General features: G+C 42.6%; 1 protein-coding gene across 1 annotated transcript in view; it reads right to left on the bottom strand.

Annotated features, from left to right (window-relative positions):
- timm50 (translocase of inner mitochondrial membrane 50 homolog (S. cerevisiae)) overlaps positions 1-17,226 on the bottom strand; it is a 144,406-nt gene that overhangs the window by 96,845 nt on the left and 30,335 nt on the right. The window contains exon 2 of the mRNA XM_048522436.2: positions 6,582-6,613. Coding sequence (XP_048378393.1) covers positions 6,582-6,613 — 32 coding nt within the window. The remainder of the gene's footprint in view (positions 1-6,581; positions 6,614-17,226) is intronic.

The raw sequence follows: 17,226 nt of genomic DNA on the forward strand, positions 1-17,226 counted from the left end.
GGTCTGTTCGAAAAAATACAAAGAGTCTCCCTCACAACAAAAACAGAAGTTGCTGGAAGAGCTCAGCCGGTCTGGCAGCATCTGTGAAGAAAAATAATCAGAGTTAATGCTTTGGGTCTGGTGACCCTTCCTCAGAACAGAGGAAGAGAGGAACAGAACAGACAACAGAGTTCTCCCTCCTTGAGTTATTGATCCATTGAATTTAGACTTGAGGACAGATGATTCAAGGTGCAAATGGATGAAAGGTCCAGTACCTAGAAAAAAGCACAGATGAAAGATCTAACCTGAGGTCTCATTTTAGCCTTAGCCCTGTTCAACATGTACAGAAATGATCTAACCTTAACCCAGTTGCAGAAGAGTATTGACACGGGTGACTTTTGCTGTGGCATTGAGTTGGAGGATATATTAAATAATAAAGGTGGCCCAAGTACTGCAAGAATTGGTGCCCAAAGCAGAGCACCAATAAAACATTTTCCTGCTCTTCTGACCTTCACAATGCCCTTGATAAAAGGAAATCAATCTTTATTTCAGTCTCTGGCCATCCAGAATAAGATTCCAGCCAATTTAAGGGAGGTATCAGACTTGACTAAATTTAAAACATACAGAAACAGCTCATCAAGACTTAAAAAAATTAAAACTCACAACCAGCTCCTCAGTAAACTGGCCAGTACCTCACGTGGATCACAGGCCAAGATTTAAGGATTTCTCCTCTTGGCAAAATACAGTCAATGCATTATACTGCATCTCAGTGCGGTAGCAACCTGCTTAAGAACAGCAATTCGCAACTCAACATGAAGGAGTACCTCTTCCACTAACTCAGTGCCCTGGCACCCAGCCTGAACAGCAGTGTCATCATCCCCAAATCCTCTTCAGGAGAATAAGTACAACAGCTAAGCTGGTGGAGAAAGGTCTAACCCTACCAAAGCCTGTCCTTATTCAACCAACTTGCAATACACATTCCTTCACTCCACCCCAAGTGATTAAACCCAACATGTCATCAAGGAGTCACAACTGAGGATCTCTGGCAGGAAGTCTGCCATAGAAAACATCTGCTAGAAATCATTCCCCACCACTTGTTCACCTAGCTTTAAAGCTCCTGCAGTCACACTGGCCTCCATTAAACCATTTCTGTGCTGGTCAAGGCATTTATTCAGCCACCCAACAGCAGTGGAGTCACCGCAATCATCCAGGTTTCAGCTCTGATCCAATCCAAATAATAACTCACTATTAAGGTGGCCTTAAAGAAATCAATGTCACCACTGACAAGGCTATTGTTTGGCTCAAACTATACCAGGTTATAGTCTAACAGATTTATTTGAAAACACAAGCTTTCAGAGCCTCACTCCTTCAGGTAATTCACCTCCATATCTTGACTCAAATGGTGTATGTACACACAATAAACTGCCCAAAAAAGATGATTCACGGTAACTTGTAAATGAGAACTGGAGATAGAGCAAACTTTGTTTTAACTGTCATCTTACAAAGCGGCACACTCATTAAATTGGCAAAAGTTATGTAGTTGAAACAGATTTACTGTATTATCACAATCTCTGATTCTGATTAGGCAGTCGAAGGTGCAAGTGAGAATTATTATTTATAGTTGATTTATGCTGTAAATCAACTATAACAGTGAAGTTTATACTCTGTGCATTACATTTCTATTACTTAGTCCCTATTTTTAGATTATGTGGACCTTTTGACCCACTGGAATATTTAATCAATCGGCATACTCCTGGTCCCACTGGTGCCAATTAAATAAGAAGTCTGCAGTTTCCACAAAAACTGAAAATTTATAGAAGTAGGGGAAAAAGGGCAGGAGAGTGGGAACTAATTGGTAGTTCTTTAAAAAAGGTTGTCACAGACATAATGGGCCAAATGCCCTGTTGTGGTGCAGTATCAGGTTACGACAGGCAGGTAACAATGAGCTCTTTGTAATTCAGAGGGAGTGGTTTGAGGCTACAGAAAACTCACTAATATCTGTTAATGAGCTGGGATTTAACAACAGGAAAATTTAAGGTGAGAAAACTACTGAAGTTCAGCCACATATTCATTTAAGGCAGTTGGCAGTGGATCAGTGGGCAGTGTGCTCAAAGTCCATGTGAACTATGCGATGAGAGAGGGAATCAAAATGCTTCCCATGTCTGTTAGCACCAACTCACGAACTGCTAACTACCTTAAACTCAAAAGGGAAAAAGCTGTTTCTCAGCGGTGGAGTGTGCCATGAGCCACACTTTTCTCACGTACGCATCATATCTTGTCTGACTGCTAACGATACTTATGAGTTGTAAAATGTCAAGACATTGCAACTCCTGGCCTCAAGGTTTAATAACGGCATGCTTTTGAACAATGTAACAACAGCCTGTGAAAGTACTTCAGAGCAACTTGTTAATTTTGTTCGACAGACTCTGTTCCCACAGTGCACTATCATCTGGCCCTTTTTCAAACGTACCCGATTAAGTGGGAAAATGTCAGAGAATCTTTTCTCCCCCCAAAAACAAAACAAAATGCTGCTCTCAGAACTTCAGTTTAAAAATTAGGAATAAACAGTTTGAGGCCAGATTCCACAGTATTAGGGGTAGTTCTATTTTCAACTGATTTACACTTATGGATGCAGGGTTCAACTTTTAAATGCAGTATGCAGCTATGAACTATGATACTGTCGTGAGTACAATCTCAAAAATGCATCCAAATGCTGACCAAATGACCCATTCACTAGAATCAGAAGACAGCCACCACAAAAGCTGTCAGAGAGTCCTCTTGTACCTAGCTGCTTCAAAATCTTTTTAAGGCAGGGGAACCTAAAATTTTGTCCTGGTTTGACCTACACATAACTCAAGTTCAATGCAATGCAAGTTACTCAGCCTATATATTTCAGTGGGCAATGATCATGCCACTGTATCACCAGCTACTACATCAGTCCATCACCAACTTCTCAGGTCTACAGCAAGTGGGCAATGAACATGAAATTACCAGCAGCACCAACTTCTTAAGAAACAAATCCATAAAACACATGCCAGTCACCACTAACTGTGCAGAGCAGTGTGAAAACGGGAAGATCTCCATCAAGCAATTGAGAGAGAAAAATTCAAAACCGACAGCTGAAGTATTTTAGGATTCTTTTTGATCTTCAGCACATGCAGTGGGGAATATATAGTTTGATTCTGAAGTTTCTAGCGTAAAACAAGTGTATATGTATTTGAAATTGCAAGACCAAAAGCAATTCCAAAAGGTGACACACAGAAATGAAGTGACAGTACTGCAGTCAACTTGACCATAATTGAAAAGCTACACAGTCTTCTCTTTGGTGGCAAAGTGAAAGGTGGCAGAAAGAAGGGTGAATCTAGGTGTAGTTAAATAAATGATTGCCACAAAGTGTTTGAAAATGAACTAAAAGTTACTGCGAGAGCACAGCGCAAAACAGTTGTTTGTGGCATACCATGAAAATCTTCTAACAGGAATGGCTAAAGGTAGCAGCAGGGAAGGAGTGGGAACATTTATGGTGTATTTCAATGCTTTCGTTTAAACAATGAAGTCAATTGCAATTTTGTAATTTGTAAGGTCAATGCCAACGTATACTCTGGTGTACACATCAAAAACATTCCAGTGAAGAATTCTTCCCTGTTATTTTTTAGATCAGATTAGATTCCCTACAGTGTGGAAACGGGCTCTGCGGCCCAACAAGTCCACATGGCCCCTTGAAGCATCCCAACCAGACCCATCCCCCTATAACCCACACCCCTGAACACTACGGGCAATTTAGAATGGCCAATCCACCTAGCCTGCACATCTTTGGACTGTGGGAGGAAACCAGAGCACCCAGAGGAAACGCATGCTGACATGGGGAGAATGTGCAAACTCCACACAGACAGTCGCCCAAGGCTGGAATCGAACCCGAGTCCCTGGCGCTGAGAGGCTGCAGTGCTAACCACCCCAATCATTTAACAACCTATACAAGGGATACAATTGCATTCCACAATGCTAACCACACTACTGACATGAAACACGTCATAATTTGCTAAATTGCAGTATTGTAAAATCATGAACCACAAAGGCCGTTCAAGTTTCCTTTACCTAAGGGGCAACATTTTCCAGAGAGAGTGTGGTCTGCGTATGGTATAAGCTGCCAGAGGATGAGGAGGCGGCTGGTACAATTACAACATTTAAAAGCATACTGGGTGGTATAGGAATAGGAAATGTTTAGAGGGATATGGGCAAAATGCTGGCAAATGGGACTAGATTAATTTAGGATATGTGGTTGATATGAACAAGTTGGACCAAAGCATCTGTTTCCATGCTGTACAGCTCTATGCCTCCATGTCCGAGAAGATCCTGGTGAACTGCCTTTTTACGGTGTAGGTACACCTACAATACGAAGAGAGGAAATTCCAGGCTTTTGACATAATGGTCATGTTTCAGCTTAGACTTTGAATTCACAAAGATAATTATGATGGCTGTGTCAGTCTATGGACCGAAACACCAAAGGGAAATGGGAGAAGATTAAAATCATGGTGGTGGATTTTGGCCAGAAGCCAGATCCAACAAACTTAGTGTGTCACTTCTTAATTGTTCTTTGCAAGGAAATGTACCTGGGTTGGAACCACTAGCAAGGGAGTGGGAACATGCACGGGAAATAAGGTAGTCCCTGATGTTCCACAGAAGCCCTACAGTGTGGAAACAGACCATTCAGCCCAATACGTCCACACCGACCCTCCAAAGAGCATCCCACCCTATCCTTGTAACCTTGCAGTTCCCATGGCTAACTTACACATCCCTGGATACTATGGGCAATTTAGCATGGCCAATCTACCTAACTTGCACTTCTGTGGACTGCGGGAGGAAACCAGAGCAGGAGGAAATCTATGCGGACACGGGGAAATGTGCAAACTCCACATACTAAGTCGCCCAAGGGTGGAACTGAATCCGTATCCCCTAGTGCTGACAGGAAGCAGTGCTAACGAATGAGCCACCAGGCTGTCGCTTGCTTTTGATCGGATCCCTTATCTGTAGCTGTTCTTTTTCCCTTTGTCAAAAAGGGAGCTAGTGCCTATTTCTTTGAAGTAGTGGAAATTCTTTATACTCCAAGAAGAGCTGTGTTTTTTTTTTAAAAACAAAAAAGCCTCATCCAGGTAGGAGATAGATGCATACGGCAGAAAGAAATAAGAACATAGGAAATAGGAGAAATAAGCCATTTGGCTCAAGCCTGCTCTGCCATCCAGCTTGATTACGCTTGATCCTCAACTTCAACACTTCCCCACATGATCTCCATATCCCTAGATAGCTTTTAACACTTCAAATTTGTGGATCTGTCTTCAATATGTTCAATGACTGAACCTTCACTACCCTTTGGGACAAAGAATTCCAAAAATTCACTATCCTCAGTTTTTGAATATTTATTCATGGACTGTGGGCTTCCCTGGCTGGGCCTGCATTTATTGCCCATCCTTCAATGAGGAGATATTTGTATCATCAATAAACAGTGTGCCAGAAGACTGGAGGTTAGCTAACCATTTAAACAAGGATGAAAGGAAAAGCCAGAGAACTATAGGCCAGTGAGCCTGACATCAGTGGTGGGCAAGCCATTGGTGGGAACCCAGCGGAAGAGGATTACAAGTATTTGGAAAGGCAAGGACATTTTAGATATAGTCAACATGGCTTTGGGAGTGGAGAATTGTGCACAACGAAGAGGATCAATGAGGGCAGAATGGTGGAAGTTATCTATATGGACTTCAGTACGGCATTCAACAAGGTTCAGGATAGTTGACTGGTTAGCAAGGTTAGATCACATGGAATACAGAGCGAACTGGCCATATGGAATACAGAACTGGCTCAAAAGGTGGGAGACAGATGGGGGAGTCGTGGAGGGCTGCTTTTCAGACTGGAGGTCTGTGACCAACGGTGTGCCACAAGAATCAGTGCTGGGCCCACTGCTTTCTGTCATTTATATAAATGATTTGGATGTAATGAATAGGAAGGGTTGAGAGGGATATGGGCCAAATGGAACTAGATTAGTTTAGGATTATCTGTTTGGCATGGGCAAGTTGGATTGAAGCAGATGTAGGCAGCCAGTTACTTTTTAAGTGTGTGCTGTTGCCTCACTGCACCAGGAACACTGGTTCAATTCCACCCTCAGGTGACTGTTTGTGAAATTTGCATATTCTCCCCACGTCTGCATGGAATTCCTCTTAGTTCTGCAATTTCCTCCTTCGTTGAAAAAAAAAATTACTTTCCAAGTCAATGGTTTTAGACCAGGAAGCAAATCAATCCAGCCAACAGATACTGTCAGCTGAGCAGAGAGAAGAACTGCCCTGAAAGCAGAGTGTGCATTTGTCTAATCAATTAAGATGAGAGACTCTGCAAAAGAGAAAAGGGAGTAGAGAGGACAGAAAACACAGAAGGAAAAAAATTCTCATAATACCCTGGCTATCATAGCCTGATTCCTGAAAAGCCCCTCTATTGCTGGACAATTCTTGGCCGTTTAGTAGAATTTTATGGTAAAACTTTTGGATGACAGCGTGCTGCAAATACTGAACTCCCTGTAAACATACATTCAGTGCTAGCAAGAAAAATCAAAGATTTCTTACCTTATTTCCAGCTTCATCGACTGAATTGCTACCTGTAAAAAAAAATTGAGGAGGGAGAAAAAGATAAAAAAATGCATTAACAACCAATAATGGAAAGCAACGATTTGGTGTTTTAAAAACACAAGGTAAGCTGAAGTGAGGAGTTATTTTACACAATTAAGAGTACTCTAACTCAATATGCATTATTGAAAAAAATTTTAGCTTCATCTTCATGCAAGAAATAGGACCCATGAGTTTTTAGGAGCAATTATGTCTAACATTCTGATTTTGCAGCTTTGGTCATACTGGTACAATTAAAAAAAGTGTTAGTCACAGTTATCACCAGCAGCTGGGCTTCTTGACTTAATCTGTATTCATTTTTTATTATTCAAGTTCAGTTCTTCAAAACTGGATTTAAGATTCTCGAAAACTAAAGTGCGAGGTTTATGCTGTGCCATTGGGTAAAGGCAGCACTCCCTGCCAACGTATCACATCAGGCAAGCAAACATGGAAGATTCCACAACCTGATTCTGCATAGGTGGGAAAGCGGAGTGACTGCAACTACTAGCATTGTAAGACTTTGGTCTGGTGGGGAATAAAAAAAAAGAGATTGAATGGCAGAAGAGAAGAATCAATTTGACTGCAGAAGTGAGCACATATTCAGGGAGCAGCGTTGGGACCATTCTGTGCCAGATTGTGACTACATCTGGCCTAGATCAGCTCATCTGCTATGTTGTCAAACATTAGAACATGCCAGCACTCGGCTGTCTAGGTTTATGCAGGAACAGCCGTCACTTAGGCAGGATACCTAGTTGTTGGTGCTGTAGAACTGCTCCCTCAGTACGAAGTAGTGCCTTGAGGAGAAGGGGAGGGGAAAAAGAAACATTGCAAAATGGCCACAATGTTAGTATCAGAAGTATCTGTGTCACCTTTCAATGCAGAGATTAATTGGCTCAGCGGTTTTATGGGAAAACAATATTTACATGACACATTTTAACTGCAAAGTAGCAAATACAAACATGTGTCCAAGTGGCAAAATTAATTACTGCACAGCTTTTCTGATAATGCTGCCAAGCACTTGTGCTTTTCTACATAAAAAACGTGTTAAGCAAAACAAACTGGCAATTTTGCAAAACAGCTCAGTCCTAGGGGATTCAACTGAGTTTTTCAGCAAGAGACCACGCTGACCTTTTAAAAATAGTTTAAATTTCTTCAGTGCCAATTTGGGTAAATTTATCAGGCCTTCCAGTGCCTCATATGCATGTCAATATAGTCTTGTGCGTAAGAGATGCTTTTGGTTTGTTGGATCGAGACAAACTCCGAAGTTTTCATACCTTTGAAATACTATTATTCAGAACCACTGCATTTATGACTATGTAGAAAGACATATGTTGTATGAAAAGAATATTTTGAAATTTAAATAAAATAATTAGAGGTTAGTAACAAGAAAACATTCCAGGTTTATCCTGCCTGCTTTTATCCTGTGACACCTACTGGAACTCTGAATAGAAAGAGTGACAGAATTGCTTCCCTGACCACCAAATAAATCATTAACTACCATGTTAAGTCCTGTACGTGAACAACAACCACTTGGCTGCACTCATCACCCATGGTACTATAATTTTATTACAAGCAGGTGTCACTGACCTAAAAGAGGAGATTTTTCTTTCAAATTCATTCATGGGATGTGGGCCTTGCTGCTGGTCAGCATTTATTGCCTGACCCCCAACTGCCCGAGAAGGTGGTGATAAGTGGTTTTGAACCACTGCAGTCCATCTGCTGTAGGTTGGCCCACAACGCTGTTAGGGGAGGGAATTCCAGGATTTTGATCCAGAGATACTAAAGGAACAGTGATATAGTTCCAAGCCTAGATGGTGACTGGCTTGAACAGGAACTTGCAGGTGGTGGCGTTCCCATATATTTGCTTCCCTTATCCTTCTAGATGGGAGTGAAGGGTTGTGAAGTTGCTGTCTAAGGATCTTTGGTGAATATCTGCAGTGAATTTTGTAGATAATAGATCTTGCTACTGAGCAATGTTAGAGGAAAGAGTGGATGTTTGTGTAGGCGGTGCCAAGCTCCTGGAGTGATGTTGGAGCTGCAGCCATCCAAAGACAGCATTCCATCACACTCCTGACTTGGGCCTTTTAGATGACGGACAGGCTTTGGGAATTCAGGAAGTGGGTTAGCTGACGCAGTATTCCTAGCCTCTGGTCTATTCTTGAAGCCACTGAGTTTATGTGGCAAGTCCAGAGGAGTGCCTGATCAATGGTAACCAAGGACATTGTTGGTGAGGGATTCAGCAATGGTAACAGCACCGAATGTCAAGGGGCAATGTTAGATTTTTTTTTTAAAAATTGGAGATGGGCATTATCTGGCAGGAACCTTACTTGCCACTCGTCAGCTGAAGCCTGAATATTGTCTAAATCATGTTGCATTTAAACATGGACTACTTCACTATTATCAAAAACCCCCCACTTGACCTTATGATGGAGGGAAGGTCATTGATGAAGCAGGTGAAGGTGATTGGGCCTAGGACACTACCCTGAGGAATTCCTGCAAAGAGGTCTGAGTTGAGATGACTGAACTCCCACAACCATCTTTCTATATGCCAAATATGTAGGACTCCATGTGGAGAGTTTGCCCCTGCTATCCATTGATTTCAGTTTCACTAGGATTCCTTAGCACACAGTAGAATGCAGCCTTGATGTCAAAGGGTGTCACTCTGACCTCACCTCACCTCTTTTGTCCATGTTTGAACAAAGGCTGTAATAAGGTTAGGAGCTGAGTGGACCTGGCAGAACCCAAACTGGGCATCACTGACCAGGTTATTGCTGAATAGGTTCTGCTTGATTACACTGCCCATGGTATTTTCCATCACTTTACTGATGATCGAGAGTACATTAAATAGGGCAGCAACTGGCCTGGTTGGATTTATCCTACTTTTTTTGCACAGGGCATACGTGGTTAATTTTCCACATCAGGTAAATGCCAGTGTTGAGACTGTACTGGTACAGCTTGGCTAGGGTAGCAACAGATTTTGGTGCACAAACCTTCAGTGTTATTGCCGGAATATTGTCAGAGCTCAAATCTTTTGCAGTATCCTGTGCCTCCAACGATTTCTTGATATCACGTGGAATGAATCAAGTTGGCTGAAGATACTGTGATACTGTGGACCACTGGATGAGACAGATGTATCAGCCACTCAACACTTCTGGCAGGAGATTGCTGCAAATGCTTCAGCCTTATCTTTTATACTGATGTGTTGGGCTATACCATAGTATTAAGAATGGGACATTTGTGGCACCTCCTCCACCAGTGAGTTGTTTAGTTGTCCACCACCATTTGTAACTGGATGCAGCAGAACTACAGAGGTTAGAGCTGATCTATTGGCTATGGCATCACTTAACTCGGTCTACCACTTGCCGCTTATGCTGTCTGGCATTGCAAGCAATCCTGTTTAATAGCTTCACCAGATTGGCACCTCATTTTTAAGGTACGCCTGGTGCTACTTCTGGCATGCCTGCATCCCTTACTGAACCAGGACCGATTCTCTGGCTTGACAAGTAGGGGGATATGCTAGGCCACAAGCTTGTAGATTGTGGAGTAAAATTCTACTGTTGTTGGTTCACAGCACCTTGTGGATGCCCAGTCTTAAGTCACCAGATCTGTTCAAAGTCTGTCTCATTTAGCAGAGCAAGAGTGCTAAACAACACAAAGGCAGAATTTTGTTTTGCTAAGGACTGTGCAATGGTCAGTCTTACAAATAATGACACAGACAGATAGACCTGCAGCCAGTAGATTGGTACAGATGAGGTAAGTTATACATTTCCCTCACTACCTGCTGCTGACCTAGTCTAGAAACTATGCCTGGAAGAGGCACATATTTAGACACATATTCCTCTTCCCTCCCTTGTCCGCCTTCCACAGGGACTGTTCCCTTCGGAACACCTGGCCCACACTTCCTTCACCCCCAACACCACCTCACAGCCCGACAACACCTAACTGGCAAAGTTGCAACAACTGCCCACTTACCACCTCCCTCCCCAGTATCCAAGAGCCCAAACATACCTTCCAGGTGAAGCAACACTTCACCTGTACTTCCAAGAATCTCGTCTGCTGCATTCGCTGCTCACAATGTGAGCTCCTCTACATTGGGGAAAACGGGAAACAAAGCACAGACATGGCAACCACTTCATAGAACATCAATATTCTGCTCGCAAAAAGACCCTGAACTACCTGTTACTTGCCATGTCAATGCACCACCCTGCTCCCTGGCCAACATGTGTCTCTGGCTTGCTGTGGTATTCCAGCAAAACCTAACGCAAGCTGGAGGGACAACACCTCATTTTCCATTTGGAGACCCTGCAGCCCTCTGGATTCAATATTGAGTTCAGTAATTTTAGGGCCTAAACTCTCCCATGTCCCAGACCCCGACCCCGACCCCACACACCAGGCCCTGTTACCACACTGCCTGCCATTACACACCTGCTGTTGTTAGTCACTAACAGTCCCCATCAACAATTATTCAGCCTCCCAGCCTAATCGTTAGCAACTCCTTTGTCTGTCCAACTGTCTTTCTCTCCCTTTGAGCTCTATCCTATTATTTACTCCCAACCCCACCCACCTCCCTATTTTCTGCATATAAAGGTGACATTTTCCCAGCCACCATCAGTTCTGAGGAAGGGTCACCAGAACCAAAAGGTTAACTTAGTTTTCTCCTTCACAGATGCTGCCAGACCTGAGCTTTTCCAGCAACTTGGTTTTTGTTGTTGTGGATAAACTGCGCCTTTTTGGACCCGACCAGCTTGATCAGTAGTGCTGCTGCCGAGCCACTCTTGACCGTGGACAATGAAATCCCCTGGGTTATCTTTTGCACCCCGCCACCCTTAGTGCTTCCGGAGTGTTGTTCAACATGGAGAAACCCTAATTCATTAGCTGAGGGAGGACGGTACACGGTAAACAGCAGGAGCTTTCCTTATCCATGTTTAACCAGAAGCCATGAGAATTTTGGGATTCAGGATAAATGCTGAGGACTCCTAGGACAACTCCCTCCCAACTGTGCTGTCACTTCTGTGGGGTCTGTCCTGTCCCGCCGGCAGGACATATGCAGGACAGTGACGGCAGCTTCTAGTTATTTCAAAGTTACTTCTCACATACTCAATCCTTTTCTAATAGCAAGTTGTGGCTGTTCTCCCAGGACTAGGAGCTGCAGTTGTTACCAGAGACTGATAATGTACAGATTATATACCAATAAATTTAACTGCTAAATTATCATCAGAAGGGTGAAGATTTATAAATAACAAGACACAAACATGACTGGCTATGCATCATTATTGTCATGATAAAATTCTATGTAAGCAACGGACAATGAACCAGGTTTCCTGATCATAACATCGCACAAAGATGGTACTTTAACTTCGAAACTAGGACTGTTCACATCACAAAACTTAAAGATTTAACATGAAAGAGAGGAACTAAGCCCAGAACTCTACATTCTTCACTAGTCACTAGACAGTGTGCAGATACCTCTGATTCTTTGTTCCCCCAACTCGTTTTGTGGAATTACATCAGCTCCACCCTCAAACTCCTCTCACTCCAGAACTTCCTTCAATCAAATGTGTAAGATTAGGTTGTCTGTGCAGAAAGACAACCTCTATTCCAGTATATCATGGATGTCACAGCACACCACACAATAGTAATATCCCCACTGCCACATTATCTATTCTCTGTATCTCCCTTAGGACTTGTGTACTTTTTTTTGCAAACACACAATGGTTTAAAAAAAGCATGAAATTTACAGAACCAAAAATTTTCATAAAAGTGGTGTTTTCAAAACTGTAATTTTGTTTTTGTCATTTTGGTTTGGAACTGAGAGCTGGGGTTGAGAATAAACTTTAAACTTCGAGCATCAGTTTACTTTGGAAAGGTGGAGGCAGCAAACAAACTGGCATGGAAAGATTTATTTATTTAAAGTACATTTATTACTGCCCTAAGAAAACTATAGCCATTTTGGCACCCAGCTGCTCAAGGATCAGGACTAGCAGTTGGTTGGACGCTGAGTTGATCATTAAAGGGCAGGGCAGTGCTGACCAATCACAGAGAATGGTGGTTAAAAATTTGAAAGAAAGTGAACCCATTCTGGCTGGAATTTTGAAGTCATGTGTTCTTGAAAAAGCTGATGTGTTTCTCTCTCCCCCTATTTGGCTTTCACAGTAGTTGCCAGCTTGTTTGTTGTTCACATGAGAAAATACCCCTCTCCAACAAATGGTGAATAATTCTAGAAGGCTACCAGATCTGTTGGCATAAATTGGCGACTTTGGAATTCAAACAAGGCCTGCTGTTACTTGTCTGTAAACAGTTCCATCAACTAAGGATTTTTGAAGGCCTGGTACACATGGTCAATTGTTAAAAAATGCAATTGTCAGTTCATTTATCCCTTATATATGCCCATCTGTCTGATCTGAGAGAGAGAGTGGAGTTTCTGATTTAAGAAGATTGGGCTTTGAACAGATATTAAATTGCCTTGTTGTTTAGCCATGTTCTGCTAAAGGTACATTATTATTAAATTGTTAGCTTTAAATTGAAGTTATAACCTTGATGTGTTATATTTATTACACAAAAAGTATGCTACCAATCAGCTCAGCAATTTGGATAGCCACGTTTTAATTTTACTATGTTGCAAGGCCAGGGAGAGAGGCTGATTTGGTTTGACTTGCAATCCCTATGTTTTAACAGTGTATATTCTTCATTTTTCTCAGAGTAATGAACCATGCAATTAACTTCCTTTAATGAAGTTTCTCAGAAGCTAATAGATAAAAGTATGCTTCCAATAACTGTCAAGCTCCAATGTTCTACTTCCTGTAACAATGTGAAGATGAGCAGCTAAACAGATTCATCTTAGTTTCAGGTAACTGAGGCAACAGGCCAGCAAAGTCTGAAGTTCAATTATCTGTTTCGTAGTTAGCATGCCAGGGACTTACACAATTAAACATCATGTTTAAGGGGTGGGCTAAGCATAGCATTGTTGATGGCAGGAAGTAAGATGTACGCAAGTCCTAGGAACAAGGGTGAGCTCATAACAGATTTGGTTGCTTATAAAAATTCTCTCATGTCAGCACAATAGTAGTTTTGAGAAAAGCACAATTATCAGAATCTGAAATTCACTGCACATATTCTACACTTTGCCCTCTGATAAGGAAATCATGAGAACATAGCTCATTAAAACTTGCCCTTAAGATGATTTGCATTTAATAGAAATGCTCGCTCCTTGAGATCTCAGTTATGCTCTAATGTCACATCTTCCAAGAACAATGTTAGTTAGGAACATCTGCAGGGGTCTTGGGAAAAAGGTGGCGGAACAACACAAGGTTAGTTGCTCTTGTAGAGAGTCAGCATAGACACGACGGCTGAATGGCCCCATTCTGTGTTGTAACCGTTTGATGATTCTATCATCAGCTGTTCCTCTGTTCCTAAAGGCATCAATTTATGATATTCACATTAAGGGTAGCAGTGACCACATTCTCATGTTCTTCAAGTAATTGCTCATGTGAGAGTTTCAGACAGAAATACAAACCAATAACACAGGAAGAGGAGAAGTATAATGGGAGAGATCTCTCTCACTGGGTAATCTAAAATCAGTCAGAAACATTTTCGCTTCTGAGCTAGAAGATAGTGAGTTAAAATCCTATTGGGAGATTTGAACAAAATAAGTCAAGGCTGACGTGCCAGTGCAATACAGAACCAAGGAAATGTGTCACTGTCAGAAGTTGTGTCCTGTGGATGAGATGTTTTAAACACAGATCTCTGTTTCTGAGATTGGTACTATTTTCCCATTCATTGAGTACATTAACACTTATTCGGGCTAAATTTCAACTGTTACTTATCTGTCCATCTAAGCAATCCATTTATATACTCAGTGACCTTCTTTCCTTGCTGTCTATCACCTGTACAATCTTCATGTCATCCACAAACTTATCACCAAACCCCAATGTCATTTATATATTACATAATATAATATAACTGGAGGTGCAGTTGTTTACTGCGAACCGAGCATAGGTGTTCTGCAAAGCTGTCCCCAAGCCCTCGCTTGGTTTCCCCAATGTAGAGGGAGCCACAACGGGTACAATGGATGCAGTATGCCACATTGGCGGATGTGCAGGTGAACATCTGCTTGATGTGGAAAGTCATCTTGGGGCCTGGGATGGGGGTGAGGGAGGTGGTGTAGGGGTAGGTGTAGCACTTCCTGCGGTTGCAGGGGTAAGTGCTGAGCGTGGTGGGGTTGGAGGGGAGTGTGCAGTGGACAAGGATGTTGCAGGAAGAGTGATCTCTCCAGAAGGCAGACAAGGGTGGGGTGGGGTGGGAAAAAGGTCTTTGGTGGTGGGGTCGGATTGTAGATGGCAGAAGTGTCGGAGGATGATGCGTTGTATCCAGAGGTTGGTGGGGTGATATGTGAGGACTAGTGGGATTCTCTTTGGTGGTTTTTGCGAGGGTAGGGCGAGGGACGAGTACTCAGTTTGCAGTAAACAACTGCGCCTCCCAGTCGCGAACCATTTCAACTACCCCTCCCATTCCTCAGATGACATGTCCATCATGGGCCTCCTGCAGTGCCACAATGATGCCACCCGTGGGTTGCAGAAACAGCAACTCATATTCCGCTTGGGAACCCTGCAACCCAACGGTATCAATGTGGATTTCACAAGCTTCAAAATCTCCCCTCCCCCTGCTGCATCCCAAAACCAGCCCCGCTCGTCCCCACCTGCCTAACCGGTTCTCCTTCTCACCTATCCCCTCCACCCACCTCAAGCCGCACCTCCATTTCCTACCGACTAACCTCATCCCACCCCCTTGACCTGCCCATCCTCCTTGGACTGACCTATCCCCTCCCTCCTCCCTACCCATACTCTCCTCTGCACTTATCTTCAGTCCGCCTCCCCCTCTCTGCCTATTTATTTCAGAATCCTCGCCCCACCCCCCTCTTCTGATGAAGGGTCTAGGCCCAAGAAGTCAGCTTTTGTTCTCCTAAGATGCTGCTTGACCTGCTGTGTTCATCCAGACCCACCTCTTTGTAATCTTGGAATCTCCAGCATTTGCAGTTCCCATTATCTTTGGATCCACTTGCCAAGTTACCGTGTGCTTGTACCTCCTTTATCAATCTTTCATGTGGGACTATGTCAAAGGCCTTACTGAAATCCACATAAATTACATCAATTGCACTACCCTCACGACATGCTTGTTCAACACTCAAACTTTAACCACATCTGTACAACTTCTTTCTGACAAAGCCAAATCACATTTCAATAAGGTTGCTTTAAATTCCAATCAGTATAGGTTCAGCCTACTCAAGCCAGTCCCTTCATGTGGTATCAACCCAGTCAACCATTTTTGAGCTGCCTCCAATGTTTATCCATCTTTTAAAGATGAGGCCAAAGCTGCTCACTGTAATTCAGCTCTGGTCTGATGGGTGCCTTAAGTTTTAACAAAACTCGCCTACTTTTATATTCCATTCCCTTTAAAATAAATGAAATGGAGTATAAAAGTCAAGGGTCCCTCTTTCCTGTTGAACTTGGATGCTGTTTTTTTTTTGAGATTCATTGACGGTGTCCCTTATCCCTCATCCCTCAGTTGTGTCGCTTTTTGCAATCCTTCTCCAGTTAAATAATATTTAGTTCATCTGTTCTTCTTTCCCACATTATTTTCTACCTGTCAAGTCAGGTTATTTGCTTTTATTAAACCTGGCTCTATCCCTTTGCAGATTCTTTGTATCCTATTTTTGTGTCAACTGCAGACTTGGCTTTGGCACATTCCTCATCCAAGGCAGTAATATATATTGCAAATAATTGTGGCCCCAGCATCATGGAACTGATTTTTTTCACCTAGTTTTCAATCTCTGGACTAACATCTCATTCAATGTTATTACTACAGGGCCAAGATCAATAGCACAGCAGCACAAGCACAAACTCAAACTACTTCCTACCCTTCTGCCCAATGGATCTTTAGCAATTTCCAAGTGAAATTCCACTTCTCTCTGCTAAAGTTACACAAAGTATAAAATTTTAATAGCATGTGCTAAGCAGATAATTTGTCTTGCATAAGAAACCAGGGAACATTTTGACAAAGGTAATAAAGATAAACACTTGACAAACTAGCCAACATTTTAGGAAGAATTCACCCATCAGTTTATAGTAACAAGATTGCACATGCCTTGGAGTTAGCCCAGGGAAGGCTCTTTCCCTAACCTAGCTGGTACTCTCAGCTCCTCTGATGCAATATGTTTATTTGGAAAAAAAAAAATCAAAAAAGGTCATACAGCTTTCCACAAATATTTCGTAAGCCAAAAGAAAACATAGGAAAATTCAGAGATAATGGGAACTGCGTTATCTTGGATTCTCCAGCATTTAAAGTGTGAAGCTGGATGAACACAGCAGGCCAAGCAGCATCTCAGGCGCACAAAAGCTGATGTTTCAGGTCTAGACCCTCAATGATTCTCGATAGGAGTGAGAGAGACAGGGTAGTTGTCGTGGGGAACTTCAACGTCCCAAATATTGACTGGGAGCACTATAGACGGGTCAGTTTTTGTCCAGTGTGTGAAGGACTTCCTGACACAGTATGTAGACAGGTCAACAAGGGCGAAGCCACATTAGATTTGGTACTGGGTAATGAGCCCGGC

Source organism: Stegostoma tigrinum, chromosome 39 (assembly GCF_030684315.1).
Source record: "Stegostoma tigrinum isolate sSteTig4 chromosome 39, sSteTig4.hap1, whole genome shotgun sequence".
Classification (NCBI taxonomy): Eukaryota; Metazoa; Chordata; class Chondrichthyes; order Orectolobiformes; family Stegostomatidae; genus Stegostoma; species Stegostoma tigrinum.